At 38.3% G+C, this 26,546-nt stretch overlaps 3 protein-coding genes across 4 annotated transcripts; 1 reads left to right on the forward strand and 2 right to left on the reverse strand.

Moving 5' to 3' along the window:
* Positions 1-764: 764 nt before the first annotated feature.
* btk (Bruton agammaglobulinemia tyrosine kinase) lies at positions 765-11,452 on the reverse strand. 2 transcript variants are annotated; one of them, XM_044205623.1, is made up of 19 exons: positions 11,297-11,369; positions 10,936-10,980; positions 7,936-8,094; positions 7,685-7,789; positions 6,819-6,900; positions 6,537-6,662; positions 6,365-6,429; positions 6,092-6,279; positions 5,436-5,498; positions 5,224-5,278; positions 5,033-5,112; positions 4,563-4,690; positions 4,243-4,314; positions 3,509-3,680; positions 3,085-3,304; positions 2,843-2,907; positions 1,672-1,790; positions 1,337-1,494; positions 765-1,215 (listed from the first exon to the last, which is right to left on the reverse strand). In XM_044205623.1, exons 3-19 carry the CDS (start codon positions 8,074-8,076, stop codon positions 1,144-1,146), a joined length of 1,911 nt encoding a protein of 636 aa, XP_044061558.1. In that variant the 5' UTR covers positions 8,077-8,094; positions 10,936-10,980; positions 11,297-11,369; the 3' UTR covers positions 765-1,143. The 2 variants fall into 2 exon arrangements, with proteins under 2 accessions (XP_044061558.1, XP_044061557.1); XM_044205622.1 differs by lacking the exon at positions 10,936-10,980 and having other exon boundaries at positions 11,297-11,452.
* On the forward strand, positions 9,886-14,646 carry rpl36a (ribosomal protein L36A). Its single transcript, XM_044205629.1, has 5 exons — positions 9,886-9,893; positions 12,635-12,740; positions 12,834-12,901; positions 12,990-13,112; positions 14,566-14,646. The coding sequence occupies exons 1-5, from the start codon at positions 9,891-9,893 to the stop codon at positions 14,584-14,586; spliced, it is 321 nt and encodes a 106-aa protein (XP_044061564.1). The 5' UTR covers positions 9,886-9,890; the 3' UTR covers positions 14,587-14,646.
* Positions 14,565-20,900, reverse strand: gla (galactosidase, alpha). Its single transcript, XM_044205625.1, has 7 exons — positions 20,638-20,900; positions 18,465-18,639; positions 17,465-17,639; positions 17,068-17,159; positions 16,499-16,660; positions 15,917-16,114; positions 14,565-15,714 (listed from the first exon to the last, which is right to left on the reverse strand). Exons 1-7 carry the CDS (start codon positions 20,796-20,798, stop codon positions 15,382-15,384), a joined length of 1,296 nt encoding a protein of 431 aa, XP_044061560.1. The 5' UTR covers positions 20,799-20,900; the 3' UTR covers positions 14,565-15,381.
* Between the last annotated feature and the right edge of the window lie 5,646 nt (positions 20,901-26,546).

Raw genomic sequence — 26,546 nt, forward strand, 5'->3', positions numbered from 1 at the left:
TTTCCTCCCCCGTTTCTCTCAATACCCACTCTATTTTGTATTGCATGTAGTTCTTCCTCCTATCTCCTGATCCCAGTGCTGCTGCCACTCTTCCATGTAATACCCTTTCCCTCTGGTTTTGAAAGTTTCATTGTGGTGTCTATGTTTCCTTTTTTAACAGCTTGTTTTGCTAGTTTGTCCACTCTCTCATTACCCATAATGCCCATGTGCGCAGGAACCCAAATGACTGTCAACAGTGTCTTGTTTAACTACTCATGAGTGTATTTTCATTATTTCAAATAGTAGGTCTTGGCGATTACTGGATGTACCTAGTTTTAGGCTGTACAGAGCAGATGCTGAGACACTACAGATCAGAGCTCTGTTGGGTTTGGCTTGTTCCACCAACTCTAAAGCCATCCATATTGCGTACAACTCAACTGTGTATACACTTAACACTTATTACTAGATCCAAAGTACCCCTTCCTTTCCTAAATGCACTTTGTCATCCTGCAATTATATCCTGTGTCTCTAAAAAGTACATCAGTCTTTCATTTACCATTTGTTCCATCAGTTTACATATGTGCAATGTTAAGGCAATAGGTCTATTGTTTGTTGGTTTACAGCCATATTCAATTAATTATATTATTTAATCAAACAAACAAAGCTAATACCAACTTATGCAAAAAGTATTACACCAAAAACATTTCATATTTGATTAGAGTGAGAACAACAGCTCTATCAGATGTTTTGACACTCATTTGCATTTCAAATTATCTTTCAGTCAGTTCAAAGCCTGGCATACTTGGCTTTTATTCGTGCAATAGATATGTTTTCACAAAAAGCTTGTTTCAATATGCAAAGCTATCTCCATTTCAGAATGATTCCACATAATACAATACACAGAATACAATAAAGACCTTCAATAAAATATACACATTTTAAATGCTAGTCTGTAGGACTGTACTTCTAATAATGTGATAGAGAGGCTATTATTATCATTACACATATTCACATTACACCTCAGTGTGGCTGTGCAGTCCCGTGTTTATGCTATTAACTGGTTTAATGATTGTGTTAACTTTCCAGGGACATACGAAGATGCTGCTCTGAGGGGAGATCAGAGTGAACTGTTTGTGTGTGTGCTGGCGTGGATTATTTTGAGATCTACTGGAGCTCATACAGCAAATCCTGAACAGTCAGAGCCAGCTCCTCAAAGGTGGGTCTCTCATCTGCTTTCTGAAAACAAAAAAAAGAGAACCTGTGAGATGAGCGTTCAGAAAATATACTATCATCATTCTGTCCAAGGTCTTTGTCATAATCTCTACTGAGGCCCACAACACAATATAAATTCACTTACATCAAGCCAACAGCTTGTCATAATGCTGTAGACCTTTTCATTGGCCAGCTGGGGGCGGTAGAGGCGGAGGCCATGGGACACCTGTTCCACTATTTCCGTGTTGTTAAGGCGTTCATACGGAAGCCGTCCCAAAGTGTACACCTCCCACATAAGAACCCCTAAGTATTTATAGAAATAGTTAATGGGACGAATAATAGTTATGATGCTTTAATACAGATGTGAATTCTTAGTTTGTGAAGACATTTAATCATAGATTACACTCATAACTGACCAGAAATGCAGTAGGCAATAGACAGTCAAAACTGAAAAACATATTGTACATTGTGTTTACTCACCATATGCCCATATGTCTGACTTGCTGCTGAATTTGCAGTAGAGGAGGACCTCAGGAGGTGACCAGCGAACTGGGAACTTGGAACCTGCTGAGCTTGTGTACTCATCATCTAAGACATACCTAAGGCAGTGGTGGAAGCAGTATTCAGATCTTTACTTAAGATGTAAAAGTGCAAATACCACAATGTAAAAATACTCTATAGGCCTACATGTAAAAGTTTGCTTTCGAAAAAAGTAAAAATACAGAAGTATTGTTAACTACATATACTTAAAAGGACAGTTCACCACAAAAACAAATATATATATATATATATATATATATATATATATATTTTTTTTTTTTTTTTTTTTTTTTTTTTTTTTTTTTTCTTACCTATAGTGCTATTTATCCATCTAGATTGTTTTGGTGTGAGTTGCAGAGTTTTGGAGATATCGGCCATGGAGATGTCTGCTTTTTTGAATATAATGGGACTATATGGCACTCAACTTGTGGTGCTCAAAGAATCAAAAAATATATTTGATAGGGTTAGCTTGTTGTATGCAGTTTCATGTAGGAACTATCGGTAGAAAGAAAATAGTCTCTACATGAAACTGCTCACAACAAATCTGTGGGTTATCTTGAGTAACTGGGTCATGATTTCTGGAAAGAGACATTGTTTAGTTTTTCAAATGTATTTTTTTGGCGGATTGAGCACCACAAGCCGAGTGCAACATAGTCCAATTTTATTAAAAAAATGCAGACATCTCTATGGCAACTCACACCAAAACAATCTAGATGGATAAATAGCACTAGAGGTAAGAGAGGGGAAAAAATAAATATATATTTGTTTTTGTGGTGAACTGTCCCTTTAAAGCATCAAACATACTCATTGTGAAGAAAGAAAATTCCCCCGAGTGTTACATTATTATACGTCATATTATTGGAGCAGGAGCAATTATTACTTATGCATTCATTTGTATGTAAAATATTAATATACAAAGTAACTAGTAACTAAAACTGTAAAATAAATGTAGTGGAGTAAAATATACATTATTTCCTTCTAAAATGTAGTGGAGCCAAAGTATAAACTAGCATAAATAAATACTCAAGTAAAGTACCTAAGAACTGTACTTAACTACAGTACTTGAGTAATAAAACAGTACTTGTCCTATAGTTTATGTGAAGTATTTTACCTTGATAGTCCAAAGTCAGTCACTTTGATGGTGCCATTGCCATCTACTAAACAGTTCCTGGCAGCCTGGGGACAAAACAAAACTCTCTTGATTGAAGTGTAATCATTAAACATTGTTATCAGTGTTATCTTTAAATACCTAATCCCAGTATATCTCAACATAACATGATACAATGATCTAGAAATGACCTGGGATCTTTGTTGCACAGTTACACATACATGCAGTAGATCTATGTCTCTTACCAGGTCTCTGTGGATGTACTGCTTTGACTCAAGATAGGCCATGCCCTCAGAGACGTCTTTACACATCTCTAGGAGCTGGACAGCTGTTGGGTGCTGCTTCAGGCCCTCCCTGAGGTACGTCAGCAGGCAGCCATTGGCAAGGAACTCTGTCACTATATAAATTGGCTTTTGTTTGGTGCACACGCCGTACAGCTGGACCAGGTTTTCATGGCGAAGCTTCCTGGTTTGAGCAAAAGGAGAAGGAAATTAAATATTATGACTTGGTTTTTCTCACAGAAGTTATAGAAACTACACTTCCCAGTGTGACACTCATGCACAAAATTCTCATTATAATTTTAACTGCAGTCAATTCAAGTGTTGCAGCTGAATGACCAAAATAAAATGTCAGCTCAGTCTAAATTCAGACTCATTTAGTTCTGCTTACATCATGATTTTGGCTTCTTCTATGAAATCATCTTCAGACATGGAGCCCTCTTTGATCATCTTTATGGCAACATCATGCTGGCCCTGCCACTTTCCATACTTCACCACTCCAAACTGACCAGTGCCCAGCTCCTTGATGAAGGTGAGGTAATGGGGGTCAATCTCCCACACACCTGGAACAGACAAGAGAGAATGGAGGAGCATGTCTATACTTGCAGCATTCACATTAAAGGAATACATTTTGAAATATAAGCTTTTTTGCTGTCTTGCCGAGAGTTAGATGAGAAGACTGATACCACTATCATGTCTACATGAAGCTATGGCCAGCAGCCGCTTAGCTTAGCATGAAGACTGGAAATGGGAAACAAACAAAGTGACTGAGCCACACAGCACTATTCTAGCCATGATTTGTGTGTCACGCGACGTTAAATGACTTGTCAAAAAATTCCTTTCACGATCATGGGACTCATTACTTTTAACAAATATGCTTGTGCTCCAAAACGCTATTAACAAATAATCATTATGTTAATACATGCAGCATTTATACAATCTCAGAAAATTGGTGTTTTTTAAACTGCACACACACACACAGATTTCTAATCAGTCACCAGAGGTTAATCACCAGACATTATGATTAACAAGAGAATATATTCAGAACCCAAGAAAGCAGGTGTATTCTAGGTCTGTGGCCTGTAGTTTAAGTCATACTCATAGTCATATATCATATACTCTTACCATAGCCAAGCCCTGCTGTTGATGGAGGCCGTGCCCGGTTGGATACAATGTATTTCAGCCTGCTAACCATACCTGGTGAGGGAGATAACAAAATTACATTATTTCCTGTAAGGTCAACATTTGTGACGTAAAGACTTTGACTGTTTCCATTTTTTGATGTCCTGCTTGTGTGCCTATATTTTGTTGCCTTCCCCCTTGTTGAATCATTTTCTTTATCCTGCTGCCACAACTCAGTTTTAATTGTATGATAAATACCAAAGAATTAAAATCTAGAAATTGCTTTCATGGGATATCCATATAGTCACAGCTACTGTATTAACCTGCTGCATTGTGCTGGTGGTAGTTGATGAGCTCTGGGATGGTGTCGAAATTATGCTTCTCTGCCAGGTAAAACTGTCCCTGTGGGGCAGTGCAGATGTTATAATGTCTGCAGCTTCCACCAGTTTCCCTGTGGATAGAATAGAAAGAGTAAGTAAGTATATTTAGTCAACAGGTTTTCATTGACACAGGAAGGATTATTTATCATGTATGCATGAGTAGGTAATGTCTTCTCAGCGTTATCCACAATACAGTTCAGTCTCAGAGTCCTGTGATGAAAAAGTTCTGCAGGCAGATTAGTTCTGGTTTTGCATGAATAATTTACATCTCCCTCTCCCTCTGTGGCCCACTGTTTCCGCTTTCATTACAAACAGTTCTTCTTTTGATACGTTCACTCATGACTGGAGCCAGAGGATACAGTATACAAATGGTGCACCATGCAGCAGTATTTAACACCACTGAGCTTACTCACCCGCCACCCTTACTGAACAAAGACACGGTGTATTTTCCAGCCTTGCTCGAGTCCCGTACCAAGAAGCCTCCATCTTTGTTCTGGGAAACAACATACAAACGTATGTTTCATAAGTTGAATTTAGTCCAGCTACATGCACAAAAATGTCAAATCTGTCCTATGACATTCTGAATTTGAATCATTGAGTTTACCTCAGTCTTTAACAGCTTTTCTGCCTGGCTACGGTTCATATTCTTGCAATACCAGCTGTGAAAATAAATGTGGATATAATTTTTCTTGAATGCTGTTTTTGCAGCATTTATTGCTTCAGCAATCAAAACTACATTCATGTACAGACAAGGGACTTTACCAAGTATTAATCTGCTAACATAAAAATAGTAGTAACAATAGTACCGATACTCACTCAAATCTTTCTAGCCCATTTTCTGCTTCCACAACATAATTACTAGGTATATATCCTTCATTTCTACAACAGAAAACAAACATATTTTATTTATTAATAATGTCTACATGCACACACACAGATACACAAACCAATGAGCATCTTGGATGGGCACTAAAGCGCTCACCAACACCAGTAGCATCTCATAAACACATTCTTGCTCCTAGAATTCTAAATGCAAATTGAATTAATTCAAATTACAGATCAGCACTATATAAATATTTTTTACTGATCATGCTATACAATGTTGTTATTTTCTTATTTATATGGCGCGAGGGATGAAATAGCCCGGAAAATTAATTTGGTCAAATATAGTAAAAACACATCCATACAGATATACATATTCAGATCTGCATGTCCACTCTTAGGGCTGTCTCCTGCTCTTTATGCTCTTGTTTTAATTCATTTTAACGTATGGGCCTCAAAGGCCTCAATGAATATTTCCCCTTTTGCCAGCAGTGATCTTGCAATTGTTTTACTTTGGACAGCACTTTTGTCATGTGGGATCTGAGAGACACCAGACACCAGGGAGTCATTAAAGTGTAGACATTGTTTTTTAATTATTTTTTTTAGTGGTTAGGCCTCTTGCGTTATTTTTTCCGTCTCACTCATCTCACCCATATTTGTCTTTGGCTCTCCACCAGTTTTGATCAGACATCTCCAGGATGGTGTACTCTTCATCCTTCCTCAGCTCGAGGTCTTGGGGTGTCATGGGTGTGTAACTATACTCTGCTATGACAGTCATGCCTACAGAGGGGCCAGGTCGCTCAGGAGGCTGTGGAGGTAAAGGCCGATCAGGCTTCTCCTGCAACATAAGATTAATGGATGCATCATTAAATAAATTAAATCTGTAGTCAGTGAATATCATTCCAAAGGGACTGCGTGTATACCTCTGTTGGGGTAGGAGGAAGAGGTTTTCTGGATCCCCTTCGCCGAGATGGTTTAGATGTGAAGCCTATTAATGACATAATTTAATATATGAATGAAATAATTTAGTCTTTCAGGCTGAAGTTTAGTTGTTGATTGTTGCAGATTTTAAACCAAAGGGAATCTCGTTCTCACCGTTCTTATTATCCAGCACCTTGCAACCCATTGCTTGTTTAACTTCCTGGTGGCAGCACAGCCACATCCCTTCCATCCAGGAACAAGGATGGTACTTCTGCATGAGATCCTTGTTGAAGCGCACCACTATGCACAAGTAATGGACACACACACGAATACATACACAGGAGTTTTGGGCATTATTAAGATATGGTCTAATATTCCATATACTATATGAGATACTGTGACTGAAAAGACACATAAACACCAGATACATTTGTAAATTTGTATGCATATACTAACTGTCTTTCAGCTTCTTTATCCACTGAGCCCGAACATCCTCAGTCTTTGCAAAGATGTACAGTGGCCCCTCATCATAAACGATCTGTGGCAAAAATGAAAAAGAAAATACCCATCAGCTGTTTTTGTCTAAGCTGTCTATTATTTTAATTTTGATTGTGATTTTCTATTTCTTAAGTTAGCTCAGTAAATGTGATACCAGAATATATACGGTAAGTGTGATAAAAGCTGAAGAAAAATTCTACAAAAGCTAGTGTGCTATTATTCACTGCAGTTCAAGACATAAACTCTTAAACACTGCTACTTAGTGGTTTTCTTTTATGGAAAGTTCCAGACAGACTCCTTTTTCATGCTACCTTGCAACACCTGCACGGTCACTGAAAGCCCCTAATTCATTTGAGTGTGAGAAATGGTTTCACTTCTTAACAATGGACTTTCACATTATTAACTGTTGGAAAATTGGACACTTTTTCTCTGCCAAGAAGAAAACTTGGTCTCATGTTACAAGCCTCCCATGTGTTACTTCTTGCAGCCTTTACATAGTTTACAACTATAGTAGTGACAGGTGTGAAACGCTATCAAATAAGAAATATGTTCCACGCTTCATTATTGTACTTTAGTGACATTAGTGATATTGGGATACAGGACTGTCTTGTTAACACTTTCTCTCCATCTCCAAAATAAACTTGATCAGCATAGAGGTAGGAGTGAAAGCAAAAAAATGTTTTAGTCCTGATTTTAGACCAGCAAGAGTGTAAAGTGGCTGGAATATTACACATTGTTGCAGCTTTGTCTGTAATTGATTGTCATGAGGCAGTTTCTGAAGAGTCCCTCTCTGTTAGACATGTAAATTGACAAAAAATGTCTACCTGGAATGCATACATGCGCTCTTGTGGGGCATTGGGCTCAGGCTGGACAGTCTCTACACACTTGATCTTCTCAAGGTCAACTGATCCTCTCAAACCTTTTCGCTTCTGCTTCACAGATGGGGAAACAGTCAGGTAACTCCGGTGAAAACAGATAAATGTAGCTGCACAGTTCTCTTGAAGTTCAAACATTAGAACATCAGACAAATGTGATATTATCTCAGTAAAGGATTTCTGCAGTTCCATATACGCACCCCTTTGTCAGGATCAAAATCATAGTAGGCTATTTTTTCTTGGGTAAGAACAAACCATCTCTCCTTGTAGTTTAAAGGAGAGGTCTTCTTCTTCTGCTGAGATCGTTTAATGAAGATTTCTTCCAGAATATTGTCTGACATGATTCAGTCAGGATTAATCTACACAGGAACAAGGAATAATTAATACTTTTGTAAAGCAATATAGCAGCATAACATCCAGCTGTTTTCTTTGTGGCAGAACAACACTGAACAGCACATTCGCACCTTGATAGTTAACACTTGTCTGAGAGCTGTGACTGACTAGCCCATTATCTCTGTGCTTATCTTAGCAATATAAGGCAGCCTTTGGGGTGAAGTTACACTTCGCACTTAATTATTCAGTGCTTCACTGCCAATGAAAAGTGTATTTTAACAGAGTTTAAGTTAATATCCACTCCTCATAGTCAGAGAAATGCCACTATAATGTGAGAGATCTGAAAAGAGATAAAGAGACATGCTGCCTGAGTGCGAGCACATATCAGCGTGTGATTAGCTGTATTTGCATAAGCCCTGGTTTTCCTGCCAGCAACATCTGTTTCCCTAAGCTACTGTATCTTGGTCATCATCACACCAGCTCAGTAACCCAAATGCTTTTGTGCTGGGAAACTGCGTAAGGAGAGTTTGTCCACCAAATCCTTTGTCTACTATGTATTCCTAATATGATGAGTTGACATTAATGCTGTTTTAAGGATTCAGCAACCCAGTTAATGATACAGTAACCCAGTTACTTATGTTCATGACATTCAAATGTATTTTCTTAGGTCTTTAGTGTTTACAGAAACAACATCTAAATGGAATTAGTTTACTGGCAAACTCAAATATCTCAAATATCAAACAATCTCATCATCACAAGGCTACCTTTCTCTCTCACATACTGAGAGTGGAGTGGGGCAGAGATGCCTGTTAAGGAATGAGGATAATGTAGACTCTGTAAACATGCCCTCATTCCTAATACAACAAAAATAGATGCTGTCTTGACATTTTGGAAAAACAAGTTAGCAATGTGTAACATATTTCACTATATACAGTAGATTAATGTTTTATTCAGAATCAACTGGCAGTACAGGAAGAAAATCACCACAAATGCAGGGGAAAAAAGTGAAATGTTCCTTAAGATGTTGAATAATTTATCCCAATTTAACATCAATAGATGGACCAGTGAGGGGCCAGTGTGTAGACTTAGCACCTACTATGAAACAGGCAAGTAATGTCAGCTTTAATAACCGAGCACTATTCGCAGATGTATTTCCATCAAGCAAAAACTCTCCTTCAATGTCTAAAAAACACTATTTTACATACATTATTTTAAAATACAAAAAAAGTACACAATGCACTAAAGTCATAGTGTCATATTGGCAGGTGAAACACAGCTCAGTGCTAATTGTCTGTTTCTGTCGCATGTGTTTGTACTTCAGCTCGGCCTATTTTCAGCTTGTGAGCACTTCCTTGTATCATCTGAACTGTAACATTACCAGAAGCTTCTGTCACTCCCTGTTAACCATGAGTGTGACATTTCTTCACACTAGACTGACAATACCAATTGGTTTTGTTTGTGCTGCCATGAGCAGACAGCACTGTTCTCCATTCTGTGAAACATTGTTTATTCATTACTCATTCGTCACAACCTAATGTTTTCTCACATCACTAACTTGAGTAGAGGTCAACAAACTCTGTAGATAATCAAGACTGATGTACCATCTCTTCTCTCTTTCCCTCTGATCGAATGGAGCCAGTCAACTGAAACTGTATGTCTATATATCACTGTATCATGGCTACCAAAAGTCTTTTTTGAAGGGAGTTGACTCATGGTGGCTGACACAGACAAACGCATAGGGAAGTTGCATCAGTGTTGTACTGCAATATGAAGGGAGAAGAAACCCAGCACCCTGCCGCACTTCAACCTGACTGTCTCAAACATGGTTATCTTTCATTAGCACATTTAATATGTGTGTTACATACCTGTGATGCATGCTGTTACACATCACTTCATGACGTACACACTGACAACTATGTACAATACTTGCTTATTTAGATTTTGCGGAATTCACCTCTGTTTCTGCAAAGCACAACAACACTTTAACACTTTGCAGAGCAGTTTTTTTCTCCCACTTTCTAATGCTTATCCTTTCAGTTGCATGTGTGTTATTGGGTTGTGAAATTCTGTAAACTATATCACCCCATTTCACTCTATCTGTTACAAAATTGTGTTAAAAACTTGATTAAAAAATTCACTTATTACTGTACACAAGGCAACTTTTCAGCAACTCAAAAGCCAAGAGTAACCAAAGTGTATCCTCAGAAAAAATGTTTTAATCTCATAGAATCATCTAATCACAACATAACATATATTTGAATATATCTTATATATATATATTAATTAAGTTAGAAACACTAATGAATGTGTGTATTATGATAGAATATTATAAGTAAGTAAATAAGTATTTATTTTGTTGCTTGATGTATGACACAGCAAACACAATAATATCGTGAAAGACTTGGTTTAACAGGAACCTGTGAAGATGCTCTTTCCTGACGTTTCCGGACAGATAAGTAGTATATGTATTTATATTTGTGTGTGCTTGTGGGTACTTAAGAAAGACAGTGAGAGAAAAAGTCAGTGACAAGGATTCTCAGTACAGCACATAAGAGATAAATCTAACCACAAAGAATTGCTCTCCCACACATTTTAAGATACCACATCAATTTAACATCGGGGTGTTCTAGGGAGGTAAAATTTCTGAATGCACAAATAGGAATTAGTATTTCCTGTGATGCATGTAAATAAAGGCATTTCAGGGAAACCTCTTGTAATGCATAAAAGTCCTCCACTGATTCACAACATAAAAACACATTTGTCATGTATAGATTATAAAGGTAACCACATGAAACTACTATCTGATTATAACCCCACCATCTAAACCACTCTTCTGCTACAAGAAAGGTTTAAAAAACATGCAACACCTTCTCATCACTGCAAAGTACAGCAGAATACACCATAGTCCATCACTGTCAACACAAAACATTCAGAAACAAGTACAACATCTGTGCATTTTGGCAGATAATGTCACTATTATTTGACTCATGTATGTAAGTGTGTGGCGAATACACGCTTCATTTAGGATTTGTATAAAAACTGAATATCAGTGGGTTTCAATACGATACTTGCACAAATACACATAATACTACTACTACTTTTGTCCATAGTCTTTCAAATGAAATGCATTCATATAGCTGCTTTTACCATTTATACTTAGGTGAACAAATCACAAATAAAAATACTTCTTGACCTTACAGCCTACATTCAAAGAGCTTTATTACTTACCCAGACACGCAAAAGAGTCAAGCATCAGACATACAACTGCAGATGCTGAGGTTTAAAGCGGTAGCATGAACCTTTGCCTTAGTTGCTTGCCTTCCATAAAATGTGTGAAGTCTGTGATGCAAGAAGCTTAAACCCACCCACAGAGAGGAATCGACTCCGCTTACTTCCCCTTTTTCTTCCTGCTCATTTTCATATCAGCCCTCTGGACAGTTTTGGTGATAAGTGGAAGCGGGCTAAACATTAACACATATATATACACATATATTATAATCTTATACTTTTATTTCAGGGGATTTCTTATTCAGTATACTGCCAATTTTAGTGTTGCAGGCACAAGAGATAAAAAAACCTTAAAACTTCTGCAGCCATTAGAAAGTCTGGTCGTTGTATTTTACAAAGACTAAATTTATAACTCCCTGCATTTACTTAAAATTTTATTTTATTTATTTTTGGTTTGTTTGTAGTTTTTGGCCTCCTGAAATGTCCCGCCGCTAGGGGGCAGTCTGTACAGCCAGTTCACCGCTGAGGTCTACATTAGGGACTCCTTCCGGCCTCTTCCTTCCTCTTTTCCTCTGCATCGGGTCGCAACCATGGTATGAAATGATTACACGAATACATTTTACAGAATCAAACTCAATCTTGTCGATTAAAGAATCGTTACTGCATTCAGTTAACTCAGATACGTAAACAATGTTTTGATGCACACAACGATGTTAATATTAGACATCTTGTGTACATTTTAGACTGTTAAATTAGCCTTTAGCAATGCTTGCCGTGTTAGTGGTGAAATGCCTCTGCTAGCATACTTTCACTCCAACCGGCCTTTCTTTTAAGGAAATTTTAAAATAAGATGTCAGTTAAAGTAACAGTTATGGCAACCAGTAGCCTTTTCGGTTTGTACATAGTTGCAGCGTCACATGTTTACACACCCGTCTCACTGAATTCACGTTAAATAGCCACAATGCTAATATTTTAGCTTGCTAGCTAGCTACCTTTATCCTGACCGGGGCGCTAACAGTTAAAATGATAAACACGAGCCCTCTGTCTATTAACGGCAAGTTTCTAAATGTGTCAATGTGACATGATCTCGACAGAGTTTGAACTTAAAAACCGTCCCGTCGTTTTCCACGTATAGCCAGCTAGTTGGCCGAATTAACGCCAGTGGTTAGCATTAGTCATTAAGACCCGTTGGCGGTGGATTTTAAATTTCACTCACTGGCTTTGAATGCGAATATGGTTAATTTTCCAAATTGTTCCCGGAGATTGACCTTGAACTATTTGATCAGTCTACCAGGTTTATTGCAAATCTGTTAAAGGTTTATCTTCTGTGTTGTCCAGGTGAACGTCCCGAAGACCCGCAGGACGTACTGCAAGAAGTGCAAGAAGCACCAACCCCACAAAGTTACCCAGTACAAGAAGGGAAAGGATTCCCTCTATGCACAGGGTAAATAATCCCTTATTAATGAGTGGTTATATACTTTGTGTGTGGTAAATGAGCTGTATCGTGAAATGTAGCTGAACTGTACGTGTTCTGCAGGTAAGAGGAGATACGACAGAAAGCAGAGCGGGTATGGTGGTCAGACGAAGCCCATTTTCAGAAAGAAGGTATGCTCAGATTTCTAGTGTTTGATTTCTCATGTGAAGTACAGCCTGTGTGTGTGAAATCAGACTCAGTGATATACTGTCTCTTTAGGCTAAGACTACAAAGAAGATTGTGTTGAGGCTTGAGTGTGTGGAGCCCAACTGCAGATCCAAGAGAATGCTGGCCATCAAGAGATGCAAGCACTTCGAGTTGGGTGGTGACAAGAAGAGAAAGGTAGGCGTCATTGACATTTGGTAATGTCTGTATGTGCCTTCTCACAGTGCACTGTTTCATGGGTGCTTTTCAGAGTGCTTTAATGCTTTCTGAATTGTATAGTGTGATATCTCTGTTTAAAAATCTATGCAGAGCACCCCAAAATCACTTCTAAATCCTCTGTGGCTAACCATGCGCTCTACCTGTGGATGCAAAATTCTCATTTAAACTTGCTATCTTTAGGTAATGGTAGTAATTGGGTATCACATGTTGTAGATCTGAAAACTATCCATAGAAAATAAAATAATTAGTTAATAATTCAGTCACCTCTTGACAAAGCACTTACTTGAAAATGTGTTATGTCATCTTTTGACATGTTGAAATCCTGCTCACATTACGCTGGCCATTGCAATGATTAGAAAAAGCTAATTTGATTAAATTTGACTTGGCAGGACCAAAATAACATACAAAACATCCTGAAACTTAAATAATAGAGGAAGGATCAAATGTTGAGGAAATATGTCCATGAAAATGAGGAATTATAAATATTGTACTTGACTTAAAAGTTTGAGCAGAGCACATTTTGCTGTAAATAGCAGAGGATTCAAGAAGTTTTATTTTATTTTTTGGTGTGGGGTGAAATGCATTGATTTTGATTGGAATCATGTCACTGTAGGTGAAGAAATTAGACAATACTGTGGTGAAGTAAATAGCTCAGTTGCTGCCTGTTTCTGGCCTGATACTGCATTTATGCTCAGTTTGTAGCAAATCGTCTGGATTGCTTCATAACGCAAACGTGTTTGCAGTAAATCTAGAACTCAAGTATAAGTGGTTTATAGCTCTTCACCATAGATGCTTGTGAACTGATGGAAGGGTTCAAGTAAGGACGTAATATCAGTAAAAATTGGGTCTTAACTTGGTGTAATGGTGATTCCCGTTGCACCTTAATACTAAAATGCAAAACTAAGAACCATTGCTAAGCCATTATCTCATGAACCCAGACAGTTCCACAGAGGCCAGAAAAAACGTAATTTCCAGTTCATTAAAGCATAATTTTATGACGATAAGCTTGTGGCGGATCCTGCTCTTTGACTGAGGGCGATTTTTATTATAGGATCATAGGACACCTACATAGCATAGTAGCATATGTCTAATTGGTTTTCATCATTATTTCCTCTTCACCCACCCTACAGTGCAACATTCGCCCCAAAATGTTAGGATCAGAGTAAGATGGCAAAGATATTACAAAATATACGACTGCTGTTGTTGATGTAAGGTTAAGCCAACAAATGTGAAGAAAACCTGTTCATCAAACCGTTCCAAAACCATCTTTATTTGAATACAATACAGAAGTGTATAATCATAGTAGAAATTGTCATTTCCAGCAACATTTAGAGTGAACCATATCATTGACACATCTTTGTTTAACTCTGCTTGAGCATCATTTTAACTGAAGTTTTTATCTGTCTTACAGGGCCAGGTCATCCAGTTCTAAACTGTGGCTCAGTCTTCTGGAGGAAGTTGTCACTATTTTCAATAAATGTATTAAAACATACTTTGGAGTTTGGCCCTTTCTTCACCTCTGTTTCACTATACTTGTCAGATGTGCAAAATTCAAGCTTTGTCTCAAGATAATTTTAAACTATTAGACTAGTCTGGACAATTCACAGCAAGTGTGCAAAAAATGTTTTCCAGTGATTTATTCAACATGATAAAAAGTAGGTGTACTATAGTGATGAGCGGGTGAAGCTTTGGGGGTTTCTTTTAAATCGTGCTGAAAAAGATTTGAGGCTTCAAACTCAGCAAACAGTAATATCTGGTGGCTTATAAAACTTATAGCAGCCCTTCAAAATGGGTCGAAGCACCACCACACTGATATTAACTCTCTTGTGTGCAATAAAAGTCCATGAAGCCTGCATGTTATTAAATCTCTATACTTTTGTTCAGAATTGCAGCATTAAATATAGATGTGCAATATGTGGTTTAGATAACTTAATAGTTAATATTTCTGTGATATTTCATAGTCACAATGTGATGTGACTGGAGTGTGATATTCATTCATTTGAAACCGTGCTTCACCGGAGTGAAACAAGCTTCGGAATCATCCGTCCCTCTGTAGTGCCCCATAATCACAGTATTAAAGCAAATTTTATGGACCAAATCATTTTCCTCTCTTTAAATTTAGACACTTTGGTGTCTTACCAAGCAACACCTGTTCAAATTTTAAAATCAACAATTTCCCACTTAATCGGAATAGTGTAGACAGTGAAAGTGCATAACAACCCGAACCCTACAAAATGGTGGTGTGCTCACGTTTGGCTGACGTGTCCTGCCAGTGCAGCTTGTGAATCCTATTAAAGTCGCTGCTAACGGGAGTGACAGTCAGTAGAGCGGTGCCTGAAGGGTTGACAGACAGAACCATTTTGCTTTGTGGAGTCTGAACACCCATTTCTTTGTACTGAGGCAGGATCTGCGTGACGTTACACTGGGGGTCACAGATGTTCCAGCCAGGAACTGCTCTGATGACAAACCCTCGGGGGCCACCGATCTCCTGTAGGTTCAGCACGGCGATAGCCAGTCGGTTCTTTGACAGAGGCCTCTCCCACACTTCAAAACTGTCAAACTGTAAAATAAGTTATTGTTATATTGTGTTTTGACAGTGGATAGTAGTACTATTCCATACTTTGATTTTATTAAGATCTAAAAAGTCTTAGTTTGTGTCTACAAGACCCTTCCGAGGTGACCACAAAGGATTCAACAGTTCTATATAGAAACTAAATGTACTATAAATGCTGACAGCTGCTTCGTGTCACCTCTCCACCCACCTTGGCAGTGCGGTATCCTTGCTTGCCCAGTGGGTCCTGGCTGATGGCTACGATGTGTCCGTTCTGCAGCAGCTCCTTGGAGCGAGGACAAATGTCCCTCAGATCATTAGACATGAGCAGAGGGGCTGCCATGATAGCCCATAATGCCATCTGAGACTCCTGCTGGTCATGACTCAGGCCAAAGTTCCCAATCACGAGCTAGAGAAATGGACCAATGTCATAAATATGTAAATAACAGGGCAATTTAGGCTTACTGACAGTATGCAGTGCATCAACGACCTACTATTGATAAATGTGATACTTTTTACAGTGAAGAGAGACAGGAAAGGCGGGGGGTGTGCATGGTATATGCTCTACCAGGTGAGCTACCGGGGCGCCCCAGTGATGAACGCTTTTATGGGAGTGAATAATCCTATAGTTTCATAACTCTGGCATTTAAATCTTGTGTAGGCTATACAAATAAAAAAGGTTTTAAGCCTGAACTAAGGCTTTGAGAAACAGCTTGGTACTTAAAGGCCACTGGTTCTATGCTTAGTTTGAGGTCAAAGAGGAGTGTATAAGAGCTTGAGTAGAGCAGAGTACCATATCAGGGTCGTTCCAGCCCCCAGGTCCAGCTGAGGGGACAATGATGTCTTGATGAGAAGCAGTCCAGTCAAAGATGGACTTGACAGAGCTCCATGAGTCGTACACGTCAGCGAAGTTGCGCCAGTGGTTACACGTCTCACGAATGGCTGTGTAGTTGGGCTGCAGGCACAGAAGTGCTCTTTTATGTCGTATAACACATGATGTATGGTGTCATCATGCAGCTCATTAATAATGTATATGTTTTTACTGTTGTTTGGGTAGAATCTTGGAAAATAAACCAGAGATCAATAATCTATCTTGCGATTTAAAGTTGGGCTGCAACTAACAATTATTTTCATTATCGATTCAACTACCAATTATTTTCATGATTAATCGGGTAATTGTTTAGCCTAGAGAATGTCAGAGGATAGTAAAAAAATGTCCGTCATAATTTTTCATCTCTAAGCACTTGCACTGTGGCACTGAACATGCTTTTAGTTATTTGTTTAAACGGGATACCCTCCCAATTTTGAATGATATCTAGCTCTTGCTTAAAGTGGGGTAAAGACAAACAACATCTCTCTCACCTGTCGGAAAGGCCACTCATATAAAGGCCACTCACAGGAGTACAGGATACTTCTGCCGGTTTTGTTCAGTGCTTTCGACATGTTCATGTAGCCTTAACCAGATCAAACCATAAACTGTTAAACCACATATAACAGCTTGTCTATTGAGTTCTGCATGAGAGCAGAACCACAAAAAGGGACCCAGAACAATGATAAAGATGTCATGTGGAAGTTAAGTCGTGACGATATTAATTACATACTGTATATATCAATGGGCCTTGTTAAGTAGCATTTGCTGAAGTAGGCTGAATAGGTGAAGTACATAGCAGTAATCAAAGACTAAATTAACAGTTTATATGGGGACAGACATTGCCATATTCAAATAATTGCAAATTATACTTTAGAATTAAAAACTCACCTTCTCCCAGCAAGGTCCAGTCCATAAAGCAGCCATCAAATTTGAGTAAATCCACATCCCAATCAGCAAAAGTCTGAGCATCTGTCTCATAGTACCCCAGACTGCCAGGGTATCCAGCACAAGTATTTTTCCCCACATCTGCATAGATACCCAGCTTCAGTCCCTTAGAATGGATCTTAAACAGAAAAATACATAAGAATGCACTGATTTATTTATTAATACAAGTACTGACTGCAGTTTTGTTCTTGGCAGGTTGTGGATATGTACCAGTAGGTGGCGATGTTGCCCAGCTAAAAACTTTATTCCTCTGTTGCAGGACACTGCTCAGCCTTAGTGGGCCTAAATATATCCCTTTCCTTCCTATATCGCTTTTTATCTGCCTGTGTAAGACTCAGCCTGCCATAGTGCTCTCCAACTCAAGAGAGAACGACAGCATACTAAGACAATATATTCCTACATATCTCCCTTGGCTCCAGGTGCAGAATTTCTACCGGTATGAAATCTGAGACCTGGGTTCCACATCTGGTCCTTTACCCCTTCATTATGTAAATAATTGCAGGTCGGCTCAGATGGATGTATAATGAATATATAATCTGACTGTGCAATCACTTTTACTTCTAGAGTTATTTAACCAGGCGTTTCCAAATGTTTTATTTGTCAAAGATTTCCAAACTTAGGACGCATTGCGCCACATATTCGTTTAATACTGCATCTCATGGAATCACATCTGTGGGAATATGTGTTAAATATGACATGGTTTGCCATTATATAACTGTGTTTACTATTCATAATGCAGCCCACAGACTGGAAACTATAATAAAATTTAGTACATACTCTCATTCTGCTCCTTCCAGCTAGTGATATAACTGAAATTTAAGTATTTCTTACTTTCTTTAAGTCTATCTGAACTCCTCTCTCTTTGATGTCTATGGAGGAATTATGGCATTAATAGTATATTCACATCCAGAGTCTCCATGCCTCTTTTATACCTACTACTCACATAGTCGGCCAGTTTCTTGATGCCCCCCGGGAATCTTTTGGGGTCTGCCTGCAGGCGGCCCTGGGCATCGCGCTGGTGGGAGGGCCAGCAATCATCGATGCAGACATACTCGTAACCAGCCTCTTTCCAGCCCTCCTTCACCATCACATCTGCCATCTGCATGTACAGACGCTCACTGCCAGGGCAACAGGAGGAGACAGGCGGGGCTGATAGTATCAGTTAGATGCCAGTGTTCAATGTCATGTGCAAGAGCAATATGGCAGACACAAATACATGCTATTTTCATAAAAACAAATGCCAGTTTTTCTATTGTTACAACAACATTTCACCCCAATGGGCTGCCATTTGGTGTTCTCAATGTTTTGTTGGCCAGGTCTTTCTGGGATATTTTTTGTTGTTGCTGTGCACAGGAAGTGAGGCACTGTATGTTTGTCACTAATCAGCATAGAGTTTTTTTGAGGGGAATTGTTCCTTTTCCAAATCTAGGGTCTAGAGGGTGTCGTATGTTGTAATGATTGTAAAGCCCCCTGAGGCAAATTTGTGATTTATGATATTGGACTGTATAAATAAAATTGACTTGACTAGAGGTCCCTAAAATAAAACACGGAGCAGGATCTTGCATTACTTCTGAAGCTCTGCATTCATCAAACAAAAAAATGGTTAATTGATTAGTCCATCCAAGAAAATTAATCTACAACTATTATGATAATCGATAATTGATTGTTGAAGTCATTTTTTTAAGCAAAAAAACATTTGCTTCTCAAATGTGAGGATTTGTGATATATGATAGTAAAGTGAATATCTTGTGAACTGAATATTTATCTGGAGACTTCATTTTGGGCTCCACTTTTTGACATTTAATAAATTAAACGATCAATCAGTTACTCAAGAAAATAATCAGCAGATTATTCACTAATAAAAATAATCATTTGTTAGCAGGAAAACTGGACTGGCAGAGTAACCTCAAGTAGATCAGAGTGTTTTACCTGAACCTTCCCAGTGAATTAAGATGCCCGTGCAATATAATAATGCAATCTACATAACTTTGAGAGCTGATTGACTTATCGATTAAGTCAACTGACACAATTAATCAGCAACTATTTTGACAATCGGTTAATTGTTTGTTTTTCAAGCAAAAATGCCAAATATTTGCCGGCTCCGGCTTCTCAAATCAGAGGATATGCTGCATTTGCTTTCTTTACAGTATAGTAAATTGAATATCTTTGTGTTTTGACAGACGAAATAAGACTTTTGAAGATGTCACTTTGGGGTTTAAGAAATATTGATGGAGCAAGTTTCACTGTTTTCTGAGGTTTTATAGATTAATCTATTAATTGAGAAAATAATTGGCAGGTTGATATTGAAAATAATGGTTTCTTGCAGCCCTATATAATTTCTCTTGATCTGTGTTTCTCTTATCTGTCATTTTCCTCTTTTGAAACTTTGTCTCTTATTACTGATTCTATTTTCTGTCTTTTTTCAATTAATCCGGTGAAGGTCATGGTCCATCCCTGTACATTACCTATTGCCTTACAGATTTCCTATTTAACTCCTCTGGAATGTGTGCAGGCTTTTATGTTCCTCGTTTACAAAGAGTTTTGCAAATTTAGATTATGACATTAAACATCAATATCTCCCAGTGCCTCAAACCAAAGAACAAATATAGGCAAATTAAATAAGGCGGTGTCATTATGGCCTTTCTTATCAAATGGCCACTGCTTTTACAGTCACGTGTTGGTTGATAATAATTACATGGAATGTCATAAATGCGAAATAATTGTTACACATCACCATGTTGTGAGTTTGTGGTGAGATAAGTGATACGTTTTTTTTTTTCATTTGTGAAACCAACGTGCTTCTGTAGATTAATTACCACAAGCATTTTCTTTTTTGTTTTTGTGGCACTTCCTGTACACAGCAGGATCCTACGTGACTCGTCCACAACACAGTACACTTAAGAGCTTTCATATATGTTGAATCACTTTTACGCGATTTTAGAACAGACATTTTCTAAACAAGATGTTTGGAGGAGGAGGAGGAGGAGGAGGAGGAGGAGTTTGGAGGAGATGACCAGGGGTTACAGTAGTAGGAGTTAAGTAAAGTCGCCTTGTGTTTTAGCTCACAAACATGTCAGACTGGTTCACCGCCTTCTGACAGCTCTGATGTCTCTTACCTGATGCAGTTATCGGGGTCCTTCTCACAGTCGATATTACACATGAATCTCTCCCAGTGCAACCAGCCCATTGTGGGTTTCAGCGCCAGACCATTGTCCAACGCGTCAGCAGCAGGACTGATTAAAGCAATGAGCGCGAGGAGAAAGGCGGCTCTGTACATTTTTACTTTTAAACTCGACACTTTCCGCACAACAATGACAATAAGCGGCTGTGTCTGCAGTTGGATCTATTTCCTCGTTTAAAAAAGTGTTCAGCCCGCCCCCCGGGATGATAGACGTAAATGTGGACCAATAAAATCAAAATGCGTCTGTAACTGTCCAATGGCGTTTCGCCTTTATTCCCTTACTACAAACTAACGAAGCGCCTCGGTTCAGGTGAAAATATGTCAGCTGACATGACATGACAAAGTAATAATCATGATTTGGGATTTTCTTTTACACTGAAACAACAGCAAGAATGCCAACAACATTCATATATATTCTGGTTTATTCATGTTAGTAAATTGGGATGTTAAAACCCATTTAAAACAACACTTTATATTCATGTAGTGACAAAATTAACATAAAATACCATAAGATACGTTTACATTTTAGAGAGCCATGGCTGGATTAACTTGCTATGGAGCCCTGGACCAAAGATTCACTGCATTACTGTGTGTGTAATATGTGCAGTATTCCTACACTGGACTGTGACATGGCCCCAAGTTTGCTGTGTTGTAATGTAACTAATGGGCACCATGTAAGCTCACTATCAGCTGAAATAATGAAGGTTTTAAATGAGTAGTTTGACATTTTTGGAAATAGGACTGTTGTCGTCACTGTGGGTTGCCAGTCAACTTTAGGAAGTCACTGCACTCAGCCAAGAAATAGTCCAGCACATGACCCCCTTAAAACCACCACTTGTTGTTTTTACACTTCAGCTTTTCTACGAATCAAACAAACAACATATAACGTGTTAATTAGTGAAATTTAGAGGTGCTGGTAGGTAGATTTTCATACCTTTGGACAGAGGGAGGCTAACTGTCTCTAACTGTGTAAGCTAACCACTTGCTGGCTTTAGCTTTATATTTTACGCACAGAAACAAGAGTGGTATCGATCTTCTCATGTAACTCTTGGCAAGAATTATTCCTTTAACCTGCTGAGGGGCTCTAAGACAAAACCCCCTATTCCTCCCACTCTGTGTAATGTGTACAGTAACCCTATGAATGCCTCAACAGTCTTCCTACATATACTATAGTATTTTTCCATTTAGCGGTAAATTGAGGGAGTGAACCACCATCTTGCGCCCAAAATAAAGTCTGATTTTCATATTAGATCCTCAACTGTAAATGAAAAACCAGCAGATACCCTGGATATCTATTTGTATTCGTTTTCCAACAGACACTAAGAATGAAATAAAATGGCCCAATTTACCCTACTGTTCTGGCTAATCAAAAATGCTGCACACGCTATCAGCAATAATGTAGGACTGTGTACATATTGACGCCGCTTCAAGCTGTTTATTAGTTCCGTATCCAAGACAATAATTTGTCTGGTGCAGACGTTAAATTAATTACAGATAGGTTTCTTAATTCAGCTTTAAACGGACACCCTGCTACTGAACCAAATTAATCCTGGACGTTTTTCCTTGTGAAATTGTCAGAGATCTTCTCACACGCAGAGAGAGTGACGAATTTTGTGTTTATTGTAATACTTTTTTAACCGTTTTGTTGAAAGTTTAGGAGACAGCTACAAATTGTTTATTTGCTAATCAAATCAGCTGTTTGAGAGTTTGTACAAAGGCACAAAAGAGTTGAAACTTCACAGAGGTGACACTATTTTAATCAGCAGACCGCCTCAGTAAAACCTTCCTGTGATCTTGCTCCTGATGGTCTGTCACTGCTGTGCATGACTCCTTGTGTCCTGATATTGAGAGGAGTCCAAACAAATGAGGCAACATTCATGAGTTGGCACAAACCCAGATTATGAAAATAATCCTCATCCCCACTGCTGGCTGTATGTAAAAAGGGAGCATTAATGAACACAAATCCTGACCTTTCAGCAAAATGTCAAGGGTGCCTGTTTCAACCCTAAACATTATCAGAGGCTTTACCCAGGGACAGGCCTGATACAAACAATTTGTCACTTGCTATAGTTCATATCAGTGCCAGTGAGCAAAGGCGTTGAGGCTCTAAATGTCAGATTTCAATTTGACTTACGCCCCCTGCTGATGGATGGCCCAATCCAGCTCACTTGAATACATAGTTTTCTCTTTGCAAAAATGGGATCTCGCCCACCATCGTGATAGAGAACCTTGTTTTGTTTTTTCGCAGCGCTGCATAAAAGAGCAGTGTGCCTCTATCTGTACAGTGGTTAATTGAGATTGTTGACAGATGGGCAACCCATGATTTCTGTCTGGCTTATGGCTCCCCAGAGCTTTGGCACCAATCCATCATGCCCCTTTCTTCGCCAGTGTCACGTAATTGAAGAGACTGTCATGGCTGACTTACGTCTGTAACTTTGTTATGAAGTGTATGGGGATAAAATGAAAGGGAAAGCTGTGTTATGGTATGCCATCTTGCCAAGGAGTTCCATTATTGTATTGATCTATAGGGACAGGTGGCGGCACGAGCAAATGTCATCAAAAAGATGTGCCTCCATAAACAACTAACACTATATGGCTCATACACTCTCAGTGGAAAATCATTTATTGTCTTGTAATTAGCTGCTTACGTTGTTTATGTGACCGTCACAGGGGAGGGAGACTACATGTGCTGATGTTGCTACTTTAATTAGGTCCTTGTTGAACTGAGGACCTGAGAAATGGCTTTTGGTAATAAGCTTACAGTATGACCTGTAAATTACTTTGTTAATTGATGATATTTTTTAGTTCAGTTGATTTTTTATTTATTTAACATTTCTGTACAGTTCAAGAAACGAGGTGACGATTAAGTTTAAATTCTCTGATTTCCTGATCGCAGGCAGTTGATTTAGGGTTTCCATGTTGTTTGTAGGGCTTCTTTGTTCGGTTTTATCCATTTGAAGCCTGAATTTATATGCCGTAGATATGGAGTTAATATATCCTGTATAATGTTTCACTTGACTATCCTTAATTACATTTTTGACATCTGCAAATGCTTTTTGACAAGTCATAATTACAATGTGACCAGTCAGATATACTCAAGATATGTGCAATTACACTCTGACTGGTAGGAGTGATAATTCGAGATATCCACAAAATAGATTTTGACTAGTCAGAAATCCTTTTACGATATCCATACTGATGTCTCAGATATTGTCACACTATTTTATCATTTATTGCCACGGGATTCACATATATAGTAATTTCTTTTAGCTTTTTTTTGACAGTGAACGGTCAAGCTGCAACAAGAAACAAAGGAAGAGAGAGAGAGTGACATGCTGCAAAGGTCCCTGGGCTGGATCCAAACCAGGGATGTTTCAATCATAGTGGTATGCAGCTTAAACATTCAACTACCAGAATTTTTGAAAATTTGAATAGTAAGAATGAATCATTAAATTGTATGGTGATTCAAAACTGTAAATATATTTTGTTAGATTCTCAATGGTTTATTCTTACTAGTCAAAATGTAATTAGAAAGTCTTAAATGTAGTGCGCATAGCTTTAATGTGAATACCCTCAATTTTATATACTGTATGTTAAATCCGCTGGAAGGAATGTTTGTGAAGTGTTAGTGAAGTGTTATTGGTTATTTTATTTTATTTTCCTAGATACTCACAGCTGGGAAGCATGTATGGTGCAAATATAGATTTCTCATTTCTTTGTGAATTAGATTAAATCTCTCTTGACTCACAGAAGGGGACCACAGTGTGTTGCATCAACAGCAGTTTTCATGTTGCAGTAGCTGCATGTTCTGCATTCCAACAGATTAAGACATTTTGAGCAAAGTGGATGGTTGACATGTATTCTTTATTCAAATATGTTTAACCAGCTCATGTGAGTTTCTTAATTTTCAAGCCTTTGAGATGCTCTATCTGTCTCTGATGAATTGTTTGACATTATATCTGACACATAAACAGGCAGGGAATTGATTTGCTTTTCAAATGTAGAAATTGTCTTCACTTTAATATCTGCTTCTCTGCAGCTCCCCTACAGATGTTTAGGTGCCATACTGAGGGCAAGTCGTTTTTGTCAATAAACCTTCATAATAAATTATTCACCAAATGTATTATTCACTGCCTTATAGCTAAAGGGTTTAATCGAAAGAAGCACCTCTGATCCTCCTGTTTGTTCTTTTCAAATGTTTTTCCTATTTAAGCATTGTGATTTTTCTGAGAGAAAAGAGACCCTTCAGTATCTTCAGTTCATGCCCAGACACTGCATTAAACATTTGTCACATTTCTGTCCTGGAAATTATGTGCCTAATTATGATTTTACTCTCTTGACAATGTGAAAATGGTGTTCAATAATAGTCTCCTAGTGATTACATCTGAAATATTATTACTAATGATCTTAGGAGCAGCTACCCCAGCAGAGAGAGTTACAGAGCCTCAGCAGAGGGTACTTCAGTATATTTTGAGAAAATCCATTTTAATAGTGTAATCGATACATGAGTCATTTTGTAATTCTTAAAAAGTGAGGGAGTACACAAAGGCTGACCTTCGCTCTGGCTGCGGTTACAAAAGCAGCATGGACCTGCCAGGACTAATCCTACCTTTGAGGAGACCTGATGATGCACGTTCTCTACAATAATTAGATAGAACTGTGTATTGTGTGCTATAGCTGGTAAACAAAGTGCATTGCAAAATCAATAACAAGCAAAAAGAGGCAGTACATTTCTGATGAAATCGATGATTTGTTCAGCTCAGTATGCAGGACATTTACTCGAGGATATTTTGAGGCTGTCTACTTGGCGTCTGTTTCGGTCTCATTCTTTGGCATTTGTCATGTCTTTGTCTAGTTAAGTCAAAGCAGATGGTTTCAACTGGAACTTGCTGTTCCTACAAGGACTGGATCGCTTCACCTAATGTAGCAGATTAATGTTAACCAGGTGATTAACAAGTCATTTAGTCAAGTATTGAGTCATTTTGTTTTTATTGTTATATTGATTAAGCAGTGATTGATTTTTAGGCGTGGCTCTTGGGATTGCAATGCCGATCGGTCGGTTGGTCCACCATTTTGGTCCATACTGAAATATCTCTGAGATATCCCTTGGTACAGACATTCATGGTGCTAAGATGATGTATCCTAATGACTTTGGTGATCCCCTGATATTTCCTCTAGCGCCACCATGAGGTTGACATTTGTGGTTTTGGGTGAAATGTCTTGACAACTGTGGGATGGATTGCCACAAAATTTGGTACAGACATTCATGTCCCCATCACGATGAATGATAATAACTTTGAAGATCCCTTAACTTTTCATCTGCCACCATCATCAGGTCAAATATTTAATTCGTCCACTACTGTGGTTTATGACCAAATACTTGCAAAACTAATTACCTAACCCAATGTACTATATACTAATTACCATAGTATACTGCTTTAGCTGTTAGTATACAAAACCTACAAAACCACCTACAATTTATTTAAATGTTTTTCAACTATGAGCTGCTCTTCTATTTTCTTTGTGCAATGCATTATTGGAGAACAGCGTCCATCAACAACACACTCAAATATGAACCGTATTTAGCATGCTGTCTGCTTTTAGTATACTTTATTTTGTGACTTTTCCAGTGTGAACACACTACATACTAAAAACCTGCTTAGAATCAGCATATGGCATGGATTTAGATGGCAGGATGGTGAACCTGGTAAATATCACCTATTAAATATTAGCATCGTTGCTGTTAGTATGCTGATGTTAGCATTTAGCCGTTATTCTTGCTAAAGATACTGTCCTTAGTGACTAATTGTCTGGTTAAAAAGAAAAAGTTTGGAGTGTAAACAC

This window comes from Siniperca chuatsi, linkage group LG8, assembly GCF_020085105.1.
Source record: "Siniperca chuatsi isolate FFG_IHB_CAS linkage group LG8, ASM2008510v1, whole genome shotgun sequence".
In the NCBI taxonomy this organism is placed as follows: Eukaryota; Metazoa; Chordata; class Actinopteri; order Centrarchiformes; family Sinipercidae; genus Siniperca; species Siniperca chuatsi.

What these genes read in the sequence shown, in the direction of transcription:
- btk (XM_044205622.1), bottom strand. Translation starts at nt 8,076, where the DNA reads ATGTCAGACAATATTCTGGAAGAAATCTTCATTAAACGATCTCAGCAG. An exon ending in ATTTTGATCCTGACAAAGGG is followed by an intron (nt 7,790 to 7,935) that starts GTGCGTATATGG and finishes TCTGTGAAGCAG; the next exon opens with AAGCGAAAAGGTTTGAGAGG. An exon ending in TTCCTCCTACCCCAACAGAG is followed by an intron (nt 6,280 to 6,364) that starts GTATACACGCAG and finishes CTTATGTTGCAG; the next exon opens with GAGAAGCCTGATCGGCCTTT.
- rpl36a (XM_044205629.1), top strand. An exon ending in GGATTCCCTCTATGCACAGG is followed by an intron (nt 12,741 to 12,833) that starts GTAAATAATCCC and finishes CGTGTTCTGCAG; the next exon opens with GTAAGAGGAGATACGACAGA. An exon ending in AGCCCATTTTCAGAAAGAAG is followed by an intron (nt 12,902 to 12,989) that starts GTATGCTCAGAT and finishes CTGTCTCTTTAG; the next exon opens with GCTAAGACTACAAAGAAGAT.
- gla (XM_044205625.1), bottom strand. Translation starts at nt 20,798, where the DNA reads ATGTACAGAGCCGCCTTTCTCCTCGCGCTCATTGCTTTAATCAGTCCT. An exon ending in ATGAGTGGCCTTTCCGACAG is followed by an intron (nt 16,661 to 17,067) that starts GTGAGAGAGATG and finishes CTGTGCCTGCAG; the next exon opens with CCCAACTACACAGCCATTCG. An exon ending in AAGGATACCGCACTGCCAAG is followed by an intron (nt 15,715 to 15,916) that starts GTGGGTGGAGAG and finishes CTTATTTTACAG; the next exon opens with TTTGACAGTTTTGAAGTGTG.